The following is a 27,478-nucleotide window of genomic DNA, read 5'->3' on the forward strand; positions in this document are numbered from 1 at the left end:
TGGTAGTTTCCTGCTTTTTTTAATACAAGTGGTAAACAAATAGTTATATTAAACAGCCTATTAAACTATACTGAACATCAAAAGAATCATTACTATAAAAAATTCAGCAAGTTATTATGAGGAGCATCATTATCTTTTTATAGCATATGAACTGACATTTTATATGATATAACAGACGTGCCGGGTGAATTCATCATGCTAATTAACATTTGTCATTTACACATCAACAGGGAATGTGTCATCAAAGTCGCAGTCTAGTAGTTTGTGTGACCAGCTAGACGAAATACAGTGCTGACTCTGTCGCACCACCTGGTGGTCATTCCTGTATATTACAGTTTAAATGTGTTCTTTTTTATGGCTAATATTTACAGTATACTTCAGCCCACTTTTGTTCCGTGTTTGTCCTTTTGTTTTGAGCTGAGCAGAAACTGCATATTTCTTTTAAAGACAGCCGTGTTACTGCCTCGCAGCCCGATCACATCAGATCTCAGACACCTAGCACGGCTGGGCCTGGTCAATGCTGTGATGGGAGACCTATATAGAAAAATAAACTGCAGCGGTAACTGGTGTTAATGGATCATAGGTGCTCATCTTCCATCCATCCATTTTCTAACCACTTCATCCATTTCAGGGTCATGGGAGAGCTGGAGCTTATACTGGTAAGAAATGGGCAGAACGCAGAATACTCCCTGGGACGCCAGTCCATCGCAGGACACACAGACACAAACACAGACACGAATACCAGGGCCAGTTTTCCCAGAAGTGAATTACCTTACCAATATGTCTGTGGACTGTGGGGGGTAACTGGAGCACCTAGAATGAGACATTCAAGCTCCACTCAGCACCCCAGGTCCTGAATTGACACTGTTGAAGGTGGCACCATGCTTTAGATGTTACATTAAACCTAACGCCTGCCACACACTCATCAAAGTTCCCAGGGCACTGTTTGCAAGGGGTGTTAATCCTGTCTAAATTCCTCTTTGGGCCTGTATAACGGCATGGCTGGCTCCTGACCTTCATTGAAAGATTAAGAGTGTTACCTTCTATATACTGTATGTAAAGTGCTTTTGGATAGAAAGGAAAAGCGCTCTGCAACCAAAAGGGATTTTATGTAATTATAATTTTAGATACACAGAATATCATAGCTATTTGTCCAAGCTGGCTACATGCCACCGTCACACATTTGGAAGAAAAGTGGAGGAGTGCAAATTTGGTTTTGCATGTATTGGAAAAATATTTGTACATTCCTTGGTAGGTTACATTCATACTTCAAATTCAGTATTGCAAATAATAAGCCTTCCTGCCTGAAACAAAACAGAATGGAATTTAAGATGGTGAATCTAAAATTCTGATTTCCGTATTGGTTTCAAATATAGCAGATTCATTAGGAAGAGAAAACCAGTCCCATATGTAAGTGATCGAATATTTATTAACAAAGACTCAGATAATCCTTTCCTGGGGGAATTCCCATTACAATATCCTGTCAATATTTACAGTCTCCCTGTTCACAATTGTCCCCATAAGGCTAAAATTTAGCCTTAGTTAGAAGTTTATGTATGAACAAAACAAAGAAAAAACATGCAACACACATTGAAGCACAATCAATGGTTGTAACAAAATTAAATGAAGCAGTACAAAGCAGACTAGGAATGCAGTATAAACAAATTGCTCATTACATGTGAAATCAACCTGAAAAGTGATGGATTTTTAGCAATTTTTATACCTACTGTAGGCTTCCTTGAAGACACTTTAACTTCCCTATCTACACATGCTACAGACTCTATCAGTAAAGATGGTGTTACAGATAAGTTAGCCTGTGGGTTTTCTCAAAATAGAACTAGAACTTTAACAGTTTTCTACCCAACACTAGATCACAATTTAGGTTCACTGTGATGGTGGTAGCAAAACATAAATACAGCTTAACTCTGTTCATATCCATCAAAGACATTTGTTGTTGTTTTTCTGCATGGCCCCAATAAATTCATTGTATTTGAGATTTTGAAACTATGAATCTTTGTAAAGGTCCACATGGGTTTGTTTTTATTTTCTGTTCTACAGAAATTGTATCAGTGTAGAAAATTAGAGTGGACCTCCCTAAGTTTAAGAACAATGATTGCTTGCATGATGGATTGAAGTAAATGTAATGTGGTTCTAAATGCAATAAAGCATTTGCATATCCATTGCCTGAAGACAAACTAAATCTTTGCAAAAATGGGAAGCTATCCAGCAGACCTTCTCTCAGGATCCTTGAGAACCTGTATTGTCTTTGCTGTTGTGCAAGTGCTTATGTGTGAGGCTGTTGTTTTCTGACATAAGGTACATTCTTTCTGTTAAACAGACAGATGTTGGGCCAAGCTGATAGGAAAGTGGAAACTGCAATGAACTCGTTGCTTGTGGTAGAAGTATCAAAACAACCCTTTTAATGAAAAAGCCTGTCAAATTATATTTGAGCAGTTGTTCTGTTCACCACTGTGCTGTTTTCTTTTTTTTCTGGCAGGGGATCTTTATCACCAATGCAATCTGATTATTTTAATTTATCTGCTTGCTTGTTAAGATGTTTAGTTTACTAATTTCTGAGCTTTGAAAATACCAACTTCAAGTTTGTAATTTCTAACAACTTCAGCATGTAGAACTTCAACTGGTCTCTTCTGCTGTTATTCCTGAAGAAACAGCTATTAATAGGTGATACATTTTTAACAGACACAGGTGGGATTAACAATGTATCACAGTCTCCTATGGCATGCATTTCCTGTCTAAAGATGTCCATTGGGCTAGATTTCAGGTAACCCTCGAATAGGGCAAGTTCTGCAATGTAGAAATTGGTATGGCTTTGATGCCATGTAAAAAATATCACAGAGCTGAAAGTAAACTCCAAAATATGCTCCACGTAGAAAGGCTGAAACTAATCAGCCTGGGATGAAGAACTCTGGGACAAACCCAGGCGATGCAGAGTTCCTCTAGGAGCAGGGCGGGGGAGCCCCCACTCAAGTGAGCTGAGGGTCCCATTCTGAGTCCCTTGAAGGAAGGTTATCAACAACTTGGCCCCAACCCTTTGGGTAACAAGTTCCTCCTGACCTCAGTGTTGACATGTACAGGAACAACAGTTAATGCTTCCTTGTTTTTTCAGGACTCTTCCACCCGACAGCCCCGGGCTGGACCGTTGTAAACGAAAGCGTAAAACTATTGCTAACTTCCTACTTCATTTACTCCACCTCAGTAGCCGTTTGCGTTTGTGACATAATGCCGCAGCCAAACGATACAACGTCTCTAACAATGTTTCCTGTTTTGCTGCGCGATCTAAAAAATTAAAAAAACGGAAAAAAATAATGAGTTTGACACATGTAAGCACTAACATAACCCGCAGACAACAACCACACTGCAGGTTAAAGGTTGCTCGCCACAAACCCCAGCGCCAATCGCTCAAGTCAGGTGATTGCAAAACACATGACACGAGACGAACCACCCTGCTAGCATACGGCCACGGCGACTGACGTGGTACTGGACGAATGAGCTTGCGCGGTATCCGTCGGCCGGCGAATCAGAAGCGCAGAAGGGGCGGGCTCTAGCAGTAGGTTGCGTTGAAAGAGAAACAGGGACGCAAAGATTTAAAGGAGAAGACGGAGAAGGGCTGATTTTTTTCTTTTATGTTAGTTGGCTACTCAGTTTTTAAACTTGGACTTTTTATATTCGTATTGGCCTAGGGGAAAACTGCGAAGGAAGGCAGGCGGGGGGTACGGGAAAGCGGGATCTGAGAGTGAAAAATGTCGATTCAGTTCGAGGAGCCGCTGGCGGGGAGCTACGGGGTAGTGGACTCTTTCCCGAAAGATTTTGGGTATGGAGTGGAAGAGGCCGACATGGAAGAGAGCTCGGCTCCTTCCGACAGCAAACCTCGCATCTTGCTCATGGGGCTTCGCCGTAGTGGCAAGTCGTCGATCCAGAAGGTAAGAACCGAGGCGGACGTCCAATCCCTCTCCATGGTATTTTCTGTTAACGCCTTCATTTCCCTGTCTTGGTTACTGTGATGCCTTGTGCAACCTTACCTTCTCCAGATTGCCAGGACAGGGCAGGTAGCTCCCATCAGTGCAATCCTCGACTTTCAGCTCGGCGGCAGATCGCAATGTGTTGGCTGTATTGTTTCAAGTCAAAAGCACTGGGGTGGTCATTATTTTTTTACTGGAGTGGATGCCTGCTGCTAATGTACCTGGGAGAAAGGGGTGGCGTATCCTGGCGTTTTAAAACCCGTGACTGAGAACACCCTCGATTGTCCGTTCTGTAATCATTTTGGCCACCTCCGATGCCCTGTGATGGGGAAAGGTTGATGTCGGGCCCATGTAGTTAAACCACATGTCTCGGGCTCTCTCACCCTGGACTTGATGGTCGGTGAGTAATTGTGCTCTTGTGAGCGCCCGCAGTGTCTGGGAAGCCGGCATCCAGACTCCTGTTCAGTGCCCGTGTCAGCTGGTATTCTGATGTGGCACCTACGAATGCAAGTCATGCTGCCCATGTGTTTCCATTGGGGATGCATGATATTATCATATCCTTTTGTTACACAACACCCATGCTAATCTGCAAAAAGCAGCACGTTGCACTGCTGTTCGAATCGATGCTTTTTAAGTATTTCTTTTAAAGCAGTTGTCTTTTCTCTGTGAATCTGGTTTGCAATTGACTGTGAAACAGAAGTATGATTCTTCTTATATATATATAAAGAATTCTTATATATGATTCTTCTTCTGAGATATATCTTAAACATGCAGATGTTGATTTAAATGCACGGAATTCAGAATTGATCACATTTTCTGCCTGAGCATTACTGTAAATTTGCAGTGCTACAGTATTGCAAGCTGAAAGCCATCATTGGAAGTCAATGTTCTTCGAATAACTTCTTTTTTGCAACGTGGGTGTTATTTTTGTGAAATGTATCCGTGTATTAATTGAAATCCCTCCCTCTTTTTTGAAATGTAGGTGGTGTTCCATAAGATGTCCCCAAACGAGACCCTCTTTTTGGAGAGCACAAACAAGATCTACAAAGACGACATATCCAACAGCTCCTTTGTCAATTTCCAGATCTGGGATTTTCCCGGCCAGGTGGACTTCTTTGATCCCACCTTTGATTACGAGATGATCTTCAGAGGAACGGGAGCATTAATATTTGTCATTGATGCACAGGTAAAACTAGTTTACAAAAAGGGGTCTTGTCGGAGGTTTTCAAGACTGACAGTATGATGCCAGGCAGCAATTTGACTGGATTAGAAAACCAGCATTCTGTGACTTTACCTTTGTGGAAGCTCCATTTCTAGGGACCATGAATACCGTCTTTGTACAGGGAACCGTAAAGATGAAATTCAATCAACTCCATCCATCTGTTTTTAACCGCTTTATAAAATACAGGGTCACAAGGGAGCCTATCCCAGCAGGCGATGGGTGCCAGGCTGGATACGCCCTAGAGGGGATGCCAGCCCATTACAGGGCACACACAGACATGCACACTCTTGCAACAGGACCAGTTTTCTATCAATCTGTGTCTTTAATCTACCAGTATGTCTTTGGCTTACGGGAGAAGATCCCAGTTAACATACAAACCCCACACAGAGAGCGCACCAGGTCTGGATTTGAACCCAGTACCCCTGGGTGGGGCTATTTTGCTTGATCATGAAGTTTCGCTGGGTAATGAACTTGTTTGTGGGTGAAGGGTTGAATGTGGAATGCTTCCAAATTCTGTTTGGTTGACAAAGATGCAAGGTAACTTGCACTATGCTTGAAAATGGTAAAATAGCATGACGACGGACCCACTTTTCCAGAATTGAAAGGTTTTACCATATTAAGCCAAACAGAATTTGTCACTTCTTTACTGTATAGCCAGTCTTGCAAATGAAACGTGATCAACATACAATGTTTTTTTCAGTGTTCCCATTGAAGTACACACTCTTGTCTCTGCTAAAAATCATTTTATACCCAAGGGAGAGTTTCTAGTTTTATTTTCTGCCTTCGGTTTCATAATCTGTCCCTGGCTTCTTGTAATATCCACTCAACATGTGTTAATGTGAAAAGACTACAAATAGATTTTTTTTTTCCAGGCTTTATGGCTTGTAGATTTACAATGTCTGCTTTACTTCCTAAGTGTTTATAGCTGTCTGGGCTCAATTGTGCAACTTTCAAACTTTTTTCCTGTGTAACTGTAAGTAATCGAGTTCAGGTGGAAGTGCAGGTGTTGTGGTCTGGTTTCCTCTACTGGTAAAGAATAACTCGAGTAGTGTCTCATTCAGGGAAACTTGAATGGCAGCTTCTTTATCCATTTATCTAAAACAACAACAACAAGATCCATACCTGCAGCAAGCTTTTCATTGTCCAGCAATTGAATGCTTCTAGGTATAAATGAAGTAAATACTCTCTTATTCTCTCAATGGCACTACAGCACTTTCCCCAGCTGGGCCTCGAGATTCTCAAACTTCCAACTGTCAGTTTAACATCCAAGGGAGAATGCAAATTCCTTACAGAACAATTCACTTACTGCTCCTTGACTAATGGTCGTAAGGCACAAAGGCAGCAGGCCCCTTCACCACCCTATAAAGGAGAGAAGCTGTGCCACAGTCCCAAAAACAGCGAGATTCAGACTCTGCATTCGGGAAATTTGACATGCTCCCTGACTAGAAGTCGTGTCGAGTCCTGAAGTGCGACGCCGGGTGTTGGCAAACATTGACATGAACATCTTCAGTCCCAGTGATTGAGCCCCAAAACGCATTTAAAGGCACTCACTCACTCAAGTCTAATTACCCAAGACCAGCGTAAATAATGTGCTGAAAGGGCTGACTTTGTCTCTCCAGGTAAATCTAAAATCCTGAATTTTCTTCACCGTTTTGCATGCAGTAATAGTAGCAAAAAAATTTTTTTGGGAGCTGTCGGACTTTACTTTTGGTGTGACATTATTTAAGTCACATTTTCAACCTTCTCTTGCGTTATACTGAAGAGAGAAAAATTCTTCCAGGATTGTATATCTGGATTTAATTGTCGCAGCATTGTTGTGCGTTTCTAAAAATTCAGCAGCAGCTGTCATTTCACCTTTGTGGGTCGTTTCACTCTGTAGTTCCCCTTTTCAAGTTCAATTTTCCTTTAAGACCTTGGAAATAATTGAGATTTTTTTTTTTAAGAAGTGAAAACCCCAGAACGTTCTGATCTTATGTTGTGTACCTGGGTGTGGGATGTGGAAAGCACCCTTGTGCAGATTGGTGCAGTTAAATGTTCAGTTTCAGCTTAAAAAGCAGCTGTGATGTGCTGTGTTTAGATGAGATGAATCCATGTACAGTTTCTAAAGTACAGATTTTCTGTATTCGTATTTTGAAATGTAGCTAGTTTGGAGTCTATGTTTGAAATGTTCTATTTTCTGTAACGGGGCTGAATGCGATATCCTTACTCTCTGTAACAATCCTGAGGAGTGCAGCGCTGTAATGTTCCATACTGATCGGGTGAAGGGATGTGCTTTGTGCTTTTTTCCATGGGAAAAAAATCATATTGCTTTTTTTTCTTCTGCATCACTAAGAACACAATGTTCCGCCATGGGTATCTGTCCTTGATTCTTTACGAATCCGTATCTAAAGATGCAGTTTTGTTGGCAAAATAGAATGTTTCATTTATTTTTGTTTTCGATGCCAAACCTTCCCTGGGTGTAGAAGCTCCTATGTACATCCTAATCCAAGCTCTGATTTCTCCGTGTTTGTGCAGGATGATTATGTGGAGGCACTGGGGAGATTGCACCTCACAGTTTCCCGGGCATACAGGGTGAATCCAGAGATCAATTTTGAAGTGTTCATTCACAAGGTGGATGGTTTGTCTGATGACCACAAAATTGAAACCCAAAGAGACATCCATCAGAGAGCTAATGATGACCTGGCTGACGCTGGTCTAGAAAAGCTTCACCTCAGGTAAGAAAGCTTCAGGGTAGGAAGAGCATCTGTGTGTTGCTGTACATTGCATTGAGCTAGTGTCCTGCAGCATTTGGTATTATTGCTTATGTGCCTGCTGATCCAAATCTCTTTATTGTATTGAAAAGCAAGCCACACACACAATGTTTGGTCCCAGGCTGTAACTTTACAGTTGAAGTTTGTGCAAGGTTTGTTTTTAGTTTGGTCCATCCATCCATTTTCTAATTACTTCATCATGTCGTGGGGGAACCAGAGTCTATCCCAGCAGGCAGCGGGCACAAGGTGGTATACACCCTGGATGGGATGCCAGTCCATTGCAGCGCACACACAGGCACAAACATGCCGCGCTTGCATGTAGACCAGTTTTCCCAGAAGTCAATTAGCCAACCATGTCTTTGGACTGTGAGAGGAAACCGGAGCACCCGGAGGAAACCCATGGAAACTCGGGAAGAACATAGACCCGCGCTCCACACAGACAGCACCCCAGATTCGGAGATGAACCCAGGGCCCCAACGCCATGAGGCAGCAATGCTAACTACAGTGCCACCATGATGTTCTGCTGGAAATGAAGTGAATTGCTGTCTTTTTAGCTGTGGCATAAAACCTCGTCTAAAGGACCTTTCTAACGGACCATGCGGTCTGTTTCTGGAGGGTGAAGTCTTCCAGTCAAAAATATAGACTTAATAAGGCACTGTGAAAGGGTTGTAAAACTGGAAAATGGCCACTTACAGTACAACACTAAAGCAGTTGCGTGCTTTGCTTAGTGTACAGCAGATTTTCTGACTCGGGTTCAGAGCCTTGAGACTGTTTGTAGTGTACACATGTAAATACTCTGGGGAATGAAAGCTATTGCTCGTCTTCACCTCTTTCACAAGTTGCAGCACAAAATCATGCAATATCATGCTGGTAATGGTATATGGGCACGCTTAACATGATTTCCTAACACTTGTCTTCTGGTTTCTTCACATTTTCTCTCTTACACTGAGTATTACTTATGCAGATGAGTCAGAATTGTGACATTACAACAAAAGTTTGAGGTATTGAACATTTAAAGCGTATTAAATTGAAAAGCGATAAGCATGTAGCAGGATAATGCGTCTGTGGTAAAATGTTAAGAAAAGGATATTAATATTGTGAAAGGTGATGCTTAAATATGCATTTAAGGTTTGGTTTATGTAATCGGATTAGGTCATGGCAAAGAATTAGATGGTTGGTGTGTTTTAATCATTACTGTTAATTCCTCAGAGCCCCACACAAAGAAAGGATTAGGAATGGTTTTTAGTCTTCGTTGGTTTAGCACTTAAGTTTTTCAAGGAAAAATAAGAAGGCATGTAGATTTAAGAGAAATTATACTCAAAGTCCATTTCTTTATTTTTCTCACTGTGGGGCTAACTGATTTCTTTAAGCCTTAGAAAATGTGATGTCTGTTCAATTTAACATAATGCTGCTCTCTGTTTTGATAACTTCATCTTCAGCAACTTTGAGCTGCTTGATTGTGAATTCATAAGGTTTAGTTCCAGTTAACCACAGAGAGACAGATGTGTTGTAATTGTGGGCATTAAGACTGGACAAACTTTATGTACCAAACTTTGTACAGTTTGGCTTAGTAAATCTAAACTGCTGCCAAAGTGCACTGTGGTCTTGGTATATTGCCTTGAATTATTTTGCGTGAAAGGAGTTTCATGAAAGGGAATGCCTGTTTTAAATGGCGTATAGTCCATTTTTTTGTGTTTTTAGGTTTAGTTTGAAATATTTTGGAATTAATCCAAAATATAGTTTCCTTTGTTCAGTGTGTGCTTCTTGTTTGCTCCCTTCATCAGTGTTGTCTATATAAGTGCATGCAAATGATTTTGAACGAAGAAATCTCTAAGAGTAAGAGATAAAGCTTTTCTGGTTAGAAGGGTGATCATTGGAGAAGTTTTGAAATGACCAAAATATGTTTTTACTTGTAGCTACTTTGGTAGCCTCCAGGTGGAAAGCAATTAAAGATATTACAACGTAGGGGGCAAATATAGGTATTGAATATATCAAAAGGTTTCTGGTCAATGGCCAAGTGATGTTTTGCTTGGGCTGTTCACCAGCTCTTTTCTGTTCTGTTTCTGCAGGTTTTGTTCTGTCAGCAATGGAACCTGGGATTTTAATACCGTAACCTACAAGGTTCTGTTTATTGTGTTTATCTCCAATATTAAGCCATAGCTGGTTGGGTTTTCTGGCTCGCCTTGCAAAAAAACCACAGTGATAGGAGAAGGAATTTAAAAAAATAATCTGGTGGATTTAAAACTGGTGGATTTCCTTTCTAACTTTGACAACTTCTGTTTATTATTGCAGCTTTTACTTGACGAGTATCTACGACCATTCAATATTTGAAGCTTTCAGTAAAGTTGTTCAGAAGCTCATCCCTCAGCTTCCAACATTGGAAAACCTATTAAACATCTTTATATCGGTACGTATGGATAGTGCAGCATGTTTCCTTGTGTAAGAGGGTGTCTGACTGCAAAGGAGTGCTGAAGCCAGTGAAGTCCATGTGAGATCAGTGAGATCTGGTGCAAAAATGGGTTTCAACTTCTGCCTGCTGATCTAGGTTTGTGTTCCAGTTCCTGTGAGTTTACAGCCTGGAGCGTTCCTCAAAGGAAGTATTTTATGTACATAAGTATAATCCTTATATCAATGCAGTTTTACTCTGCACAGCTGCCCGTTTGGACAGCAAATTTAAAGCTGCATAATGATCAAGGTAAAATCAAGTTTTAATCTATGTGGTCTGTTTTCCTATAACAACATTAATATCTTAAGTATAGTGTTGTAAACAGTCTTAGATGTATTTCTTTCTGAAGACCGGAGTTGAAGATTAATGAAATGCAGTTCAGTAACTGAATTGTTTTTTTTTGTGTCATGCATTAGTGATATACATTTCCTGGTGGACCTCCTGGTCTTTTTCCTTAAACATAAGCTCTTCTTTCCTTAATTGGTCTGATTATTTACATGGAGAAATGTACCACTTTTGTCAAGACTGAAGGAAGTTTTAGTGTTGCTGCCTTTATTTCTTTTTTAATTTGGCTTCACAAAGACCTTGAAAAGCTGGAATGAGAAATGCAAGAACCCTGCTGTGCGAATGTTAAATTAAGTTCTTGTTCATTTTGTCTTAAATGTGCATAAATTAACATTTAAATATCTGCACCTGATAAAACAGGATAATATCACCTGATCAATTGAAACAACTGTGAAAACGTACATATTGGAGCAAAGAAATCGAATGCGCTTACATGTTCCTTTTATGACAGTACACACCTGTATTTCCTGGCCTTAAAACCGTTAGTAACTTCATTGACCAATTTCTCTTTCAACAGAATTCAGGAATTGAAAAGGCCTTTTTGTTTGACGTTGTGAGTAAAATCTACATTGCAACAGACAGTTCTCCTGTAGACATGCAGTCTTATGAACTGTGCTGTGACATGATAGATGTGGTCATAGATGTGTCTTGTATTTATGGGTAAGTTCTGTATTTTTAATTACAATCTGGCTTTTTTGGGGGACAGTGGAATGAGGAGTCTTGTCTTGATATCTGCCTTTTGAATTGAGTGTTTTTTCACGCAGTAGGGTGAATCAATTTTCGTTGGAATTATCGTCCTGTACAGCCATTGTGAAACAGTTAAATTTTTTCTCTTGTTGTTTCATTTATTTATAATTTATGATGATTCATTTACAGAGTTTATCTCTTTAGTGAATACAGAAAACAGGCACAGCGCTGTAACCTAATCCACAGGTATCAAGTTAAATATTTATTTTAGAACTTTTTTTTTCCCCATCCAATAATGGCTACATTCCTTAATATTCTCTACTTAAGGGAGTAGTTGAAATCACCATTTGATTTTTTTGTGCTTGTACAAAGTGTGATTCCTGTGAGATTGGTTACTTCTGCAAAATTTTGTCATGCTGACTGATTTCAGCACCAAAAGTAATCTTTCTGAAAGCTCTCAAAAGGTGATTCTGAATAAGAAGTGGGCTAGGGAAGTATCATGATACCGCACTCCTGTCCAGATTGAGCCATCCCTTCTACTTCTGTGCCTCGTGTTTTTTTTTTATCTTGTGCTTTGCTTTGAGGAAGACTTTTGGAAACCTCATTCAGGTGGGACGTGAAAGAGCAGTATTGAAATGACAAATCATTACAAGATCTAAATCAATTAAGAAGTTTGCAAAGCAAAATTTAATGTTAAGGGAAGTAAATAAAACAAATGAGTTTTGTGTGCTATACAAATGTCATTTAAAAAAAAATCCAGTCTCTCCCCCCCTCCCCCCATGGTGTTTTCTGTGCGTGTATGCTGCTGGTTGCTTGTAAGAGTGATGAAGATGTTTCTTCTTGTTGCCAGTCTAAAAGAAGATGGTAGTGGAAGTGCCTATGACAAGGAGTCCATGGCCATCATAAAACTCAACAACACAACTGTCCTCTACCTGAAGGAGGTGACAAAGTTTCTTGCACTCGTCTGCATTCTAAGGGAAGAAAGCTTTGAACGCAAAGGTAACGATCAAGTCTCGTTTGTTTGTTTGAGAGGCATCCAATCATTAGGCATTTAAGGAAGTTTTCTGCTTTGGTTTGGCTCGCTTGTCTAAATGGCTTGGGAATTCTGGTTGAGAGAGAAGAGCGCCACCTACTGGGTCCAATTAACCACGGCAGCTGCCCGTTTTTCGCTCATAGGTCTCCCATCCAAGTAGTCAGGCCCAACCTAGCGTCTCTGAGCCGATGACCTCAGATTACAGGGTGGGGATGCTATGACATCAGTTTGATTGATGGGAAACATTTCCTACTTCTCTACCGGATCTGCTGGGGGACGAAGTGGGTCCTCCTCTTTATTAAAATTTCTAAACCGCTGCAAGGAACAATTTGCTAGTCGGCCCTCAGAATATTTAGACTGGAGTCTGCAGCTTATGCAGAGACCACATTGATTCATTTGAAGTCTTCATCCATGAGCAGGGCTGGTCATCCGTGAGAATCTCACTGACCTCTCAGAAACCCAGTGGACATTCCAAAACTTTTTTTCCAAAACCACTTTTGTGGTGTTTTTGCCTCAGCTGAGGCTCTTTGAGATTGATGACAAAAAAGCATCTCAGGAGCCAGCATCAGTATTCTTCATTGTTGCTAATTTTGCTCGATAAAGGAATGTGAAATAGCCTAAAATTTCCTTTTTTGGAGTTCGTATTTGGTGAATACACAACAAATTGCCACACTGTGATATTTCCGCTTTTTGTAAAAGCATGCATAGGATCAGAGGATTTAAGCTGTCGTAGCTATGACTTGTGAACCAGTTTTGCAAATGACTAAGGTTTAATATATAATATATAGAATGTGTAAGTTAATACTTTAAAGGGGACCTGCAGGGCTGTTTTTATCTTGCTGGGTTAGAAAGAATCAGAATTGATGAGCGCATTTTAAACCACAATAAAAGTAAAAAGTAAACCGTAACTACAATAACTTGTAAAATCTCCAGTTTACATCACAACATTTCCAGGTATGTGCAGCACCATGTTCTGTGATTCAGAATGAGGCAAAACGTACACTGACATGATGCTGCCTTATTACATTGTAAACCGGCAGGCTTGTGAATACATCTCTTTTAATCCAATAGGAATATTGCCTACAATTTTGATACAGTTTTGCCAACAAATACTCAGCACTTGTTAACTCTGGATGTAGATCACGTTGGAACATTTCTGCGGTGGAATATCTGCTACATAACCTGTACAGACTCGCTCGTACGTCACAATACATTAGTCATTGTGGAAACAAGTGAGCAGGAAAGGCAGCATCACACCGCAATTCATGGGAACATGAATGCGAGTTTGCAACAGCATGGCAACTTGCAGTACTTTCAAAAACATCATGTGTGCTTAATTTGAAATTCTTGTTAATGAGATTTAATAACTGGACTGAGAAATTGGGACTGCAGTTCCCCTTTAAATGCAAGCTAAATTCTCTTATTTCATTTTCCTTTATGCACCTGGAATTGCTTTTTAGGTAGGTGAATTGGCAGTCCCATATCAACGGAATCATCCAGAAAGGTTTTTGGGGTAACGATAATGCCCGTGCCTTTAAAAGGGATGATCTGAGGCGAATTAAAAAAAAAAGCCCTCAAATGGCAGGTGTTCTCCACAAGTCACGTCTCCCCTCCTGGTATCTAGCAAAAGCTTTGTCTTGTTCTGCTGTTGACTTTAAATTCCATCTTTTGTTTCCCCAGGTTTAATAGACTACAATTTCCACTGTTTTCGCAAAGCCATCCACGAAGTGTTTGAAGTGGGGGTCTCCACCCAAAGAATAGGCAGCCTACAAGCCAACTCCCCCGCCCTGAAGGCAGTGGCCCACAACGGGACACCTCGGAATGCCCTTTAGAGAGAGACGGGCGAACAGGACTCGCTGGTGCGAACCACACCCCCCCAGTTCGAAGCCTTGCGCACAGCCCTCCCCACAAAGACACGGGCGACATTGTGAATGGACGTGGCTATTCAGACAATTTCCGCTTATTCGGCGAGACCATGAGCAATGTGACTGCTACGGACGGCGACTGTGCAAGGCATTGTGCGCTGGTCGACAAAGGAAGATTGAAACAAACAAACAAAAAGAAACTAACTCGTCAAACAGAACTTTGAAAGGCCTAACTACTGTAAAACGCGCTTTCTAAGGTGTAACATTAGCAGGTCAGTCACCGGTCCTTTTTGGCAGAAAGGAATTTGACCTATTTTGTTGGTTTGCTAAATTAAATATGAAATAATAATATAACTGGGATAAGTATGAAGTGTAACCCTTTGCAAACTACATTTTAAGCAGTGTAAGATGACGTTGCCTTTCCAAAGGTAACCTCACAGACCACGTTTAGGCAGTGTTGTCAAAGTATGCGTTGTCTCCCCAGCTCTCTGGTATTTGGGTTCCTATTTTTTTTAAATGTTTTCTAAAGAATGTACCAAGGGAATAGTTTCCTTTTTCTCGTGTAAAGCCAGGATCGTGGAAACAATAGTTTAGAGTGACAGCCGTGCAATATCTTATTCGCGGTTTCCTGACAGCTTCCCCTCAATGTGCCGTAATGTGAATTGGCTTTGAATGGACAACTTCACAAAAAGGATTTTCTGGGTGTTACTTTCATTCTGCCAGGAGCTGTGTACTGTATGTTTAAGGTTCAGGAGTGGTTTGGTGAGAAAAAACAACAACATGTTGAATCCCATTCCAGAGTATGTGCAAAATGTTTCTCTTGTTTTCTATTGATATAACATTTACATCATATTTTTACTGAAAAATTCTAACCCTTAACGATCATGAATCTCATGTTCAGTCTTGCCTTGACCACAAGAAATTTTCCTCCCCAAACACCTGCATCATAAAGGACTCTGTAAGTGGTAAGTTGTTACCTGTATCTTAGCCAAAAAAAAGTCTTTTTGTGTTGATTATTTAAGTTCAGCCAAAGGTTTTACCTTGCACAAAAACAATAAACACTTGCACATCTAAATCTAGGCTTGTGAGTCTTGTCTGGCGTTGTATGCAAGATCTCTGCTTACAGAAGGTGGTGCTATTTTACCATTTGTTTGGGTTGAACTGCAAAGTGAGAACCTGCAGACGGTTTCATTGTTAACTGGGTCCAACAACTATATTACAATTTTGTTTCTTTTTGATAATATAATTTACATATGTTTGTGTTGTGTATTGAATGCATTAAATGCCGTCATATGCTACAATGTATGTTAAGAGCATCAATAATTTGCTCAAGGCCTTTATAACAGCTTAGCCTGTTAATAATACAGCTTTAGTTGAGGTGGAAAATAAACCGAGCTTTTCATTTACCTTGATCGGAATTCTCAAAACCTTGATCACGACAACCATTTGGGAATTTTAATTTGTGTAGTAGCTAATCACATGAATCAGTCAAATCTTGTTGACTCATTTTTGAGTGTGGCTTGTCATTAACATAATCTTTTTCCTCTCTGTACATCTATGAAGCTGAAAGTCTTGGTTTTGTACTACAGACTACAAATCTTTCAAGAATAACTGTTAAATTTGAACTATTTGGCTAAAATGTCAGTAGTAGGTCATCATATACTTTTCTACAACCTGTGCAGCAGTGTACCGTCTTAGTTTGAATAATTCTGGTAAAATGTCCATTTTTATTCTGGTCATGGGGAATCCATGTCGGTACTACACATTTGCCATGAGATTGTACTGTGGTGACGATTCCAAAGGGATCTTATTAATACTTACCTTTGTGCAGCCAGCAGCCTGAAAGTATTTGTTTTAATGTTTGGTTAGCAGTCTTTTGTTTTTATATGTCTATTTTACCCACAGCTTTGAAGTGTGAAAATATAATTTCCACTGCTGAAAAATGTACTGGTGTTACAGGTTATGTACTGAAGTATCACCTGTAATTAATTTAATTACATGATAGTAACACTATTCCAAAATGTGAAAGAAACCTGGAGCAGACAGCTTTTGACAGGTTTATATAAATGTTTTAAAGGATTGCTTGACAGCTGCTGTCTTAAGGAATGTCAGACCCTACATTCACGGTATTGTGATTCAGGAAGCAGTTTTTGACAGTAAAAAGCATGACATCTGTCGCAGCGATAACTGAATTTGCACAAGATAGTGGGGCATTCGAGGTGAAAATGTACATCGCACCTTGATCCTTGTTGTGAGCGCTTGTTTTTGCTGTACTTGTACTGTGCCTGTTCTCAGTTATGTCTTTCTAAAGCACAAGTGCTGCTAGCATCAGGGATGGAAAGATGGCTTGTTTCAGGGTTGCATGTTGAGATGGTATCTTCAAAGAGGACTATTCATTTCCTCATTGGCTCAGTGCACAGGCAGTTGGTATTGTGCAGAATTTTCTTATATCATTTGCAAAGAATTAGCAATATCTCTCTATCCGGTTTTGCTGCGATTACAAGAAAGCAGTTTTAGATGCCAGCCCCACCCTGCTTTGAATATAGTGTTCAATTTGTTTTCTATTGGGGTAAATCGAGCACCAATTGGTATTAAGAAAAGGTATTTGCAAACCAAGAATTGCACTAGATGTTTTTCCTTTTAATCCTAGATCTAAGTAAATGATCAAGTAGGTTATCAATTAAGTCGTGGAACAATTTCTTCATCCATGTAGGACCCCAGTATAAAAGTTAATCCTGCTTGAATACACATAATGAAATCCTGTCTTGTTTGGCTCTGACCTTCAAGCCTTGAAGCTGGTTGCTAAGAGTGAACTGCTGTGTAAGCAATGCCAGTATTCATACTCTGTGTGGAAGAAGGCGATGCCTCAGTCATGTGGTTGCAAAATGATGAAGCAGGCAAGCAGTTGCCACTGCTGGTGTGTGAGCATGTGTTTTCAGCATTGATGGTTGAAGCCGTATCTTGTGTTTTATAGGGCTGGTGCTACATCCAGTGAGACTTCATTGTAAAAAGCCACTTCTACCTAAAATCTGTTTGCTCCTCCTTTTAATTTCTCATGATAAATAAAAATAATCCTGAAATATTTTGAAATCTGCAGTGCTGTGTGTTTCACATAAGATCTACACTCATCTTAAGATTTTAATGGACATAAGGGACGTGGCATTCGTATCGCACACAACGTAGAAGGTTAAAGGTAATGTTAAAATGCAGCACTTGCATTGCAAAATCTGAATGAAAAGGAAGGGGCCCAGGACATGATTGAGAAACAATGCTACAGCTTGAAAGTCTGTGTTAAAATGTACTGTTGGCAACTCGTAATTCCATTTGAGTGCTGCTGGTTTTTATGTACATGTATATTGGGGTTCTGATAAACCTGTGTGATTGGGTCTGTGTGGTTTTCGCAGATGTGTATACTGTGGTTCTGCTTGATTCAATGTTTTATTTGGACCATTGAAACAGCCAATTGAATTAAAAGGATGCTTTTATATATATATTTTTTTTTGCTTCAGTTTAAGTGTGTATATATATTCTGGGGTATGAATAAATCTCACTGTCCTCAATGTTGTGATTTTATAATTTTACTGCTGAATGGAGTGAGTTTTTTTTTTTAATGCCTCAAAGTGTGAAGATCTTTGCCCGTCCTCCTTTTAGAGTTCAGTTCATGCTATGTATGGTCCAGTTTTAATTGTGCAGGTGGGTCATCTAATCAGCGCTTCCCAAGCGGTATGACTCTTAACTCAGAAGAGATGATGTTTAAAAGCTTTCTAGCACTGAACCCAATATTAAACCATTTCATGTTGAAATTCTAGTCCAAAAGAAGTAATATATTTCTCATACTGATAGTAACCTAGTTTGTTTGAAATATAGGTAATAAAATAGGTTTCTGCAATATCAAGGCTGATTTTAAAAGTGTTTGGTGTGCTGGAAGAAATTTGGGAAGCACAGCTCTAGTGCATTTAGTGTGGAGTGTGTGGAAGCCCCTTTTTCTAATCTAAAATTGTTCAGTCTTGCCCTCTCCAGTCTCGACTAATTCAGTGCCCTGAAAGTGTTCCCATTATCGTGTGCTGTAGCAATTACTGTCCTTTGGATGAGATGTTAAGTCAAAGTCCTGGCTGTTTTGATCCTAGATTCTAGGGTGTTATTCAAACGATTGGGGGGGGTGTTGACCCCAGTGTCCTGACTAAATTCCACTCTGGGCTTCATCAGTCCGGCCTCTCTAATTTAACTGGTGAAGGAATGTCTCGCTTTTCCACCTGATATCCTGTCTAATAGTGCAAAGTGGCTGTCTTAACTTCACTCAAGTGGATGCTGCACTTCAGTGGTTAATACTGTGGATCTTCTATATAGGTAAAGCTTTCTGAAATCCTTAGGGATGATGATGCTACTGTATGTAAATGTAATTGTGTTCATTATGCAGCAGTGAATCTACAAGCAGAATGGTGGTGGTGTTTCTAAGAACTTCCACTAGATGGAGCTCTTGCTCTTTGGTATTCAGAACTGGAGATCGACTATCCAGGGTCCTGTTCAGGTCTATGGAATTGTGGTAAGAGATCAAGCTTTTTGTGGGTTCTTTTAATGTCATATTCCAACTTCTGTGATCACTAACCATTGAAGTCATTGAAGGAGCTCCCCTGACCTCCTCCTGGATGATACTGCTGCAACTGAAGGTTTTCCGTGTGCTTCTTCCTTTGTACCCCATGTACCCCAAAATGGGAAACCTTTGGAGGCCTCTACACAGTTGCAGACAATTTTCTTGCACTCCCCAAAAAGCAGAATGCTACTGTAGATTGCTTTTTGTTGATTTTTATTTCAAAGGATACTAAAAGATGTGAATAAATGTGACCCTTGGCTATCTGTACTATAGTTTGACAAATGTCTTTGCTTAGTGCAGTGGTATTGTAGTAAAACACTTTTACTTTTTTTGTTAAGGAAGACCCAGCGACCAAGTTTCTCTTATTCTGTTGTGCATGGGCATAAGGTGCTATTATTTTCTTTTAACGTAATATCCCAAACCTATGCGACTCTTCCAGGAAACAAATTCCTGCACATTACTTTAAGGAGGTTGAGTTTTAAGAGAATTTGGAATATGTACTGAGGTGTTTTTAGACTTGGTAAATAATTATGTGCAGTTAATAAAATGATTTAAGTACCTCTGGTCTAAAACAGGCCAGAAATGATTGTACAGTGAGTCCAGTATGGGACATCTTTCTTTGAGTTCCATGTGCAATTTTCAAACCAAATTGCTCTGTGCAGTGGGCATAAATGACTTTTTTTTTAAATTAACATGGTGTTATAGAAGAACAAGAATTGCCCCAATTAGCTGTCATAAAGTCATACATGAAATGATTAAATTAAAGTTTTAGTTTAGTTTGTAGGCTCATTGAGAACAGGAGCCACTTCACAGGACAGGGTGAGGGAAAGGGAGAGAACAGCCCTGTTGCTCGAGTGGATTCCCTGGCATACTGTGAGAAACAACGGGATATAAATCTTCAGATCAATAAACTACTTCCAACCTAGCCAACAGGGAAGATGACATTTGTTACCTTTAACGGCGGTGCTTTTTCAGGAAACTTTTCTCTTTTCCCAATGGGTAAGAAATTGAAAAGAGATTGTCTTCTCCTTTTTTTTTTTTGCAGTGGTGGTTTGATGAGGTTTAAAAGAAGAAAAAGCCTGAACACTTCTTACAGTGCGTTGCTAATTCTCTGCCAGTTAAGGGCAAATTAGCCTCCCAGCCTCAGTCATGACTCATTATGTCAGTATAGGCAGAGCACTTAACTCCACTACCATGCAATTTAGATGCAATAAAAACTGTGACAGCGTTTTTTATCCACTTCATTAAGCTACTAATTTCTTGTAAAAGTTGTACATTAATCCTCTGATAGCTTCCTGTGGTTCAGCATACATTCAGTCTCTAACGGAATTATGGCCCAAGTCATGTCGAATTGCCATGGTTACATGTGGAAAAGTAAATACAGGGCCACTAATTCAATAACACGGTGCAGTGCTCATAATGTACCGGGGTGCTTCATGCAGAACAGTCCCGTGACACAGGATACGAGAGAGCCCTGGACTCCTGAGAACTTCGTTTATGCCACCTGTAAGCAGCAGGGTGGCACTATGGAGAAAGTGATATTAAAGGTCCTGTTTTTTTTTTTGCAGTTCTCCCATATTTCAAAATTTGTCAAGACTTTGTCAGTCAAGGCTGTTAGGTGTAGGGGAATGGGGTCAATTTCTGCTCGTTATCATTATTTTCTTAGTACGTTCAATACATTTGAACATATAACTCATACCTGTTGCTGAGGAAGTGAGCCAGAAGCATCCAAAGTGTTTTCTTTCTGCTTTGGACTGCTGCTGATTTGAGGGAAAACGGCAAGTGAAAGACACTGATTTTCTTCTACAGTTCTTGTAATGGATGTTTGGCAATCTCAACATCCCGGCAGGAGCGAGCGGCTGAGGTGACCTTCTTCTGTCATTGCTGAGGGGAAGATGAACTCCGCAGACCGTGGCCAAGAAACGGAGGCTCCGACACCTTGAAGTGGCAAGGAGCTGGCAAGCTCCAGCAGCTGTGGGTCTGTGCAATGGCGTTGAACAATAGCTGGGTGATGTTCCCGGGATTCTTAAGGATGCTGATGAAACAAGTGACGCCAGCCGCGATACTCTTTAAACAGTTCTCCTCCAATGAGGCACCGTTCAATAGCCATGTGTGACAAGCTGTGTGAACCTTTAGTTTCCATCGCTGGTGGCTCCCTCTTGAGCAGCAGTGACTGCAGCCCACCACTTCCTGTCACTGTTCATCTGTCTCTCCGATTGGTTCTGAGCAATTTTTAGGGCCCATGCCTGCTTCCAGAACAGCAGCGAGTCTGTGACCGAGGAGGGCTGCTTTTCATGGGCGCTCTCTTCGGGTCCTGCCCCAACCTTCTGGTGAACAAGGCCATTGTAAAATAATTATTGTAATAATAATTGCTTACAGTTATATAGCACTTTTCTGGACACTCCACTCAAAGCGCTTTACAGGTAATGGGGACTCCCCTCCACCAATGTGCAGCCCCACCTCAATTATATGACGGCAGTCATGGCATGCCAGTACACCCACCACACACCAGCTCTCTGTGGAGAGGAGAACAGAGTAATGAAGCCAATTCACAGCTGGAGATTATTAGGAGGCCACAATTGGTAAGGGCCAATGGGAAATTTGGCCAGGTTACACCCCTACTCTTTTCGAGAGACAGCCTGGGATCTTTAATGACCACAGAGAGTCAGGACCTCGATTTTACATCTCCTCTGAAGGATGGCACCCGTTTTCAGTATAGTGTTCCCATCACTATACAGGGACATTAGGACCTCCATGGGCCACAGGTTGAGCACCCCCTGCTGGCCCCACTAACACCTCTTCCAGCAACAACTTTAGTTTTTCCCAGGAGGTCTCTCATCCAGGTACTGACCAGGCTCATGCCTGCTTAGCTTCAGTGGGTTGCCAGTTGTGAGTTGCGGAGTGATATAGCTGCTGGTAGTGGTGGTAGGGAGCAGCATTGAGGTGATGAAATAGCTACCTAACAGGCCTGCGCTAACAGACATACAGAACCGAACAGAACGACCAATCACTGTTGTTGCTAATGCTATCGGTACCTTCAGGTGTCTCAATGCCAGCGTCCTCCTCGTCGTCCATTTCTTCTTTGCTCCTGGTTTTTACAATAAAACCTTTCCCGAGATCCTTTAAGTTCCACATTTGCATCCTCCCTCTTCTGCTTCCTTTTTCTTTTCTCGCGCCCAATGTAGCATTTTCTAAGTTTATCCCCATCTCTGCTTGTGCTAGCCCTTTTTCCACTGGCTAACTTTTCTGCCAAGCTAGTTGAGTTATGTTGCACCTGAGGCCTATGACTTAGTGGGCGCGGGACACACCTCCAGTTCTGAATAAAGCACCTGCTCTCCCGCTAACTTCAGATTTCATCTTGAGTTCAAATAAGAGTTTTGTGTGTCGCTTTATTAAAATATTTAAACATGTATGCATTTATATTTTTATGCGTGTGTGAAGCGGGAGTCGGGATTGGGCATTGGGGGGGGCTGGTCGGCGCGGGGCCCCCCAAAGCCGCCCTCTTCTCCCCACCACCATTGGGACAGCCCTGTCCGCAGCCATTTCTTTTGTAGATCTGCTTGTATGTTTAGGTAAATAGTCCTATGGCAAGACCTGTTTTCAGTTCAGCTTAAGGCCATGGTCCCTCTTAAGAATCTTCTGCTACGTTGCAGAATTCTTGTTTGTGGCGATGATGGCGAGCCATTGCACTCCTACCACCATGCTTGACTCTTGGGTTGAGCTGCTCCTCTTCAAAAGCAGTGTTTGTTTTTTGCCAGACATAAAAGTTTCTCGTTGACGCTATACCTTTGACTCAGCTGCCCAGAAAACGTCGTTCCAGACTGGGGTGGAGAGCAGCTGGACCCGGATGACGGAGCAGCAGACAGGCCTGAAGGGGTTCAAGCTCAAGAGCGAGAGAATGATTTTAAAAGGAAAGCAGCAGCAGAGGGTGACCAAGGGGGGGATCCAGCCAGAAAGAGCTGGGCAAATTGGCTGAAGAACAAACCTTCACATGGGCTGGGTAGTGACGGATTAGCAAGGAAGGTTGAGAGATGGGTGCCCACTGCAAGAGGGCCCAGATGAAGATCAAATATCATATCGGCACCTAGGCTATAGGATACACACACTCATACCAAGACCAGTTTTCCCTGAGGTCACTTAAACTACCGGTATGTCTTTGGACTGTGGGAGGAAACCCATGCAGACAGCACCCCAGGACTGGAACTGAACCCAGGGCCCCAGCTCTGTGAGGCAGCAATGCAAACCAACACACCACTGTGCCACCCCTTGTTCAGTTATGGTAAAACATTGGGCTACACTGAAAAACAGCAGGCAGGTGTGCAGTAATTGTTCATAACTGAACAATAGGGCAGAGCGGTGGCTGCTAAGGATCTGCGCCTGTGACTGGAAGGTTCCCGGTTCAAATCCAGTGGCTGGCAGAGGAATCCTACTCCGTTGGGTCCCTGAGCAAGGCCCTTAACCCTAACTGCTCCAGGGGCGTACAATGGCAGACCCTGCGCTCTGACCCCAAGCTTCTCTCCCTGTCTGTGTGTCTGTGTCTCCATGGAGAAAAGCTGGGGTATGCGAAAAGACGAATTCCTAATGCAAGAAATTGTATAGGGCTAATAAAGTAACATTACATTAACATTACAACATTACAGTACCCCAGGACCAGGACTGGAAACGCCTGGGCTCCAGAACCTGACTTGTGGGGATTGATGGCAACCTGACAACGAGACTACATTGATCAAGCGCTGGGTCCTCACTTGTATGTGCTCATGCTGCTGGTGAAACAACGGCTTTCTTGCGTGATTTATGGCTCTGACGCCACTGCTTGCCTGACTTGAGCCTCGTTAGGCGTTTGTGGGCTGAGCAGGGTTCGAGTGTGACAGCTAGGGCTCAGGTCTGCTATTTGGACACACCTGTCCAAGTTCTACCAGAATCTCACAAGACAGCATCTGCAACCTGACGCGAAGCAGGAGTTACAGATATACAGGTTGTCTTGCGTTGTGCCAAACATGTTGCAAATAAATGTGAATCAGCAGATTAAATTTATTTACGACACATATTGTTCAATGAAATGACAACAAACCTGCTATAAAAAAAGACTTGTCATTTATCTTAACATGAACAATTTTGCCACAGTCAGAGCTGGTTGGAATTGATGCTCAGTATAGGTTAATAAATCCCACACAGTAGGATATGGAATTATTTACTAGAGACGTTAATTGTTGGATTTGAAAGCCCTGACCCTCCAAAAGCTGAGTGACCTCAAGCTGTCTATAAATACAGTATATGTATTACCTTATCAGATGTTACTGTTGTAAATTTACAGTCTGCACTAAACTTTCTCAGATGACTGTAATCCAAATAGTGCATTTTGAGATTGAGATGGGCCCCTAGAACCTGCTCCTAGCTCTGATGTAATTCCATATTGTTCCTCTAGATGGCACTGGTGTTCTCTTTTGCTTTCTATCAGTTTTAATCTTCATTCTTGCACACATGCAAACAAAATGGTAATATCATCCCGTAGCACAATCAAGGGGGAAACAGCATGATGCACAACTGCCATTTGGCCGAGTAGTGTTTTACGAAATTGCTTGTTTAAAAGAGTCAAATGTTATTAATAATCAAATCCACTTTCATCTAGATAGATTGCCTTAGTTATGATGTCACTGCCTTGTGACATCACTTCAAGCAACCTTTGATTTCATTTCCTTTTGTTTTCACTATTTTTGTTATATGTGCTCATTCTTTCTTAAGATGTATTTCACTAGCTAGGTTTTAATAGTATAGTAATCATTAGCAATCAGAATGTATGCATTAACTTTAGTTTTAAGCATTCTTCATAAATAGAAGCTTTGTAATCAAAATGTGGTTGAATCTAAAATAAAATAATAATATGGCAAAAAGCTCCACAAGATACAGAATAAATGCATCTCTTATTAAATTCGGTGTTAAATGTGAGCACAAACCCAGAACTTATCTATCTGTAACTGAAGAAGGCTAATATTTGAAACAAGAGTGCAGCTTCAGAAATAGTCATGATAAAATGCCACAAACAAAAGAACTACACACGTTAACTGCATTTAGCTGTGCAAGGTGTAATTTCTGAGCCTTCCCAACAATAATGGAAGAAACCCAAGTTAGTGCCCAGTAAAATGGGAAAAAGACTGCAAGAATAATTGGATTTCCTAATGTTAAGGGGTGTGTTTGATACTTCCTGCCTGAGATCCCATGTATTCGGCGGGATAAAAATGAACATGCATTCATGAAATGAACAAACGTGCAGTCTCGACATGCATACATACAGCATGTAGTCACCCAGCAGACCATGTACTGCAGGGGCATTCAGCCAAGTGCAACTTACTAGGAATGCACTGGCTCCAACTAAAGGGTGGTGGAAAGAGACCATTATCTCAGCCTCATGCAGATTCGGAGAGCTGGATGAGAGGATTTCCAGGCTTCTGGCTGCCAAGTCACAGCCGGAAAGATAGCAGCCACTTAATATTTCTAACTGGGAGCGTATTGGTGCTGTAGAGTTAATGAAACAGAATGGTATAACTGAATAATTACCACATGGGATTCCTCAGGGTCTGGGCTTCTTGGAATGTTTAACCATGTGTACATTGTAGTGCACAAGAAAACAAAAATATAACATTGGATAAGAATGCGAAGAAGAAAGAGTGACATGGGGGCACAGTGGTTACCATTGCTGCCTTGCAGTGCGGGGGCCCTGGGTTCAATTGCAGACCTGGGGTGCTGTCAATGTGGAGTTTGTATGTTCTCGTCTTGTTGATGTGAGTTTCCTCTGGGTGCACCAGTTTCCTCCCACAGTCCAAAGATATACTGCTAGGTGTATTTGTCTTCTGGGAAAATTAGCCCTGGTGTGAGGGCGACCCCTTCCAGGGTGTACCCTACCTTGTGCCCATTGCTTGCCAGAATAGGCTTCAGCTCCCCTGTGACCCTCAATTGGAAGAAGTGGTTAGAAAGTGGATGGATGGATAGATAATGCAAATTAATTAAATGCGAAGGACACGTGTTGGTCAGCATGGACTTGGGGAAAGATTTCAATCACTGAAGATGTGTGTTTTTGGGCAGTCATGGAAAAATGTACGAGGTGTTGACCCTTCAGGTGCAGTGATGTATGAAAGCCAGTAGCCCACACAAGTAATGCAGAATACATGAAGGGATCCTGTTCAGTGCTCACAGAGTGTACAGTATGTAAGGCTATCACCAGCAAGTCTATCACAAATGTGAGGTAGTCAAAACACTTTTCTTTTGGTTTGTCCCCCTTTGAGACTGACTCGTTGAGAAATTAGAGCTATATAATATCTAAAAATGCAAGGTTGCTCTGTATGGAGGAGGGGTGTTTGCCTGATGATAATTTAAACATTCCAGACTGTACCTCTCAGTAAAAAGGTGTGCACTCTTTCTGGATTTTAGAGAGGGATAGATGCACCTTTGCTGTATCACAAAGAACTGTGTCCAGATAGAATTTCCAGTTAGTAAACGGTGTCATCGCCTCCTTTTGCAGTTTGTCTGCTGCAACTAGCTCGACTTGGGGCAAGTGAGCACGTGCCTTCCCTGTCCTTCAATGGCAGGGTGTTAAAATGGCAATTTTCAGATGTTTTCACAGAGAAATACGATGAGAAAAATTTTCAGAGAATTCCAGGGAGAGAAAAAGACAAACACGTTGTCAAAGCGAGTTTGTGTTTCCAAATTCTTCTACTTTAAGTAAGGAAGAAGTGAAATACCAAACCGCTTGTGATTGTGTGCTACTTTGCTCCTCGTCTGTTCTGCTCTTCCTCTGTGCAGGACGAAATACCCAGCATCGTTAGATGAGATGTCGCAGCACCAATGTCATGAGATGTGAGCGTGCTCTGCTACCATTCTGTTGCTGCGTTCTCAGTTAACGAACGCGGTAGGACTGCCACAAGTTAGATTTTGAGAAAAAAAAAAGTGAAAATTGACTGCAGTTCCAGTGTTGAGTACAAGGCAGCACCAGGCTCACCAGAACACCTTAATAAAATCAGCCCAAGCAGCCCCGGAAGGGGGAAGAGTTTCAGATGTTTCATTTTTGTCTTTTTTCATGTTTCTCTTGTGGCTCCGCAGGGCCCTCGCTGGGACACGAGATGTTTCTCTGTGACTCCTCAGCTTCTGTAATAGTTTGTTTTGCATCCGTAATTACTCTCAACCCCCAAGTCTGTTTAGGTGGCTTTACAGGGTCGGGGATAGTGGGAGGGAAGGGGGGAGAGACGGAGAGACTCAGAATAACAAACAACAAAATCCGTACAGTTGCGGTGAGCACGCAGCCCCTCTCAGCAAGCAGCTGGGAGGACCGGGAGCAAGGCTTCAGTCGTGGCACTGTGACTCATTAATACAAGCCTTTGCCTAAAGGCTCAGAGCAGCGAGGCTCTACAACTTCCTGCTGAGTAGCTGATAGCTCGTTGCAGCGACTGTGAGACTAATCAGGCAGCTTCAGATGTTGAAGGTTTTGCTACCCTGCCCCCCCCCCCCCCACCACCACCACCTCTCTTGCATCAGAACAAAGATATTAAAAATCAAACATTTTGGGAG

At 41.5% G+C, this 27,478-nt stretch overlaps 1 protein-coding gene across 1 annotated transcript; it reads left to right on the top strand.

The window, feature by feature from the left end:
- The first annotated feature begins 3,556 nt into the window (after nt 1-3,556).
- Nucleotides 3,557-15,403, top strand: rragca (Ras-related GTP binding Ca). Its single transcript, XM_088603133.1, has 7 exons — nt 3,557-3,941; nt 4,963-5,166; nt 7,717-7,916; nt 10,245-10,359; nt 11,261-11,403; nt 12,281-12,429; nt 14,144-15,403. Exons 1-7 carry the CDS (start codon nt 3,762-3,764, stop codon nt 14,293-14,295), a joined length of 1,143 nt encoding a protein of 380 aa, XP_088459259.1. The 5' UTR covers nt 3,557-3,761; the 3' UTR covers nt 14,296-15,403.
- The last annotated feature ends 12,075 nt before the right edge of the window (nt 15,404-27,478 follow it).

This window comes from Lepisosteus platostomus, chromosome 13 (assembly GCF_059453375.1).
Source record: "Lepisosteus platostomus isolate fLepPlt1 chromosome 13, fLepPlt1.hap1, whole genome shotgun sequence".
In the NCBI taxonomy this organism is placed as follows: Eukaryota; Metazoa; Chordata; class Actinopteri; order Semionotiformes; family Lepisosteidae; genus Lepisosteus; species Lepisosteus platostomus.

Excerpts from the sequence above, each read along its gene's own strand:
- rragca (XM_088603133.1), top strand. The coding sequence starts at position 3,762 with ATGTCGATTCAGTTCGAGGAGCCGCTGGCGGGGAGCTACGGGGTAGTG. Across the intron at positions 5,167-7,716 it reads TATTTGTCATTGATGCACAG|GATGATTATGTGGAGGCACT; the intron begins GTAAAACTAGTT and ends GTGTTTGTGCAG. Across the intron at positions 7,917-10,244 it reads CTAGAAAAGCTTCACCTCAG|CTTTTACTTGACGAGTATCT; the intron begins GTAAGAAAGCTT and ends TTATTATTGCAG.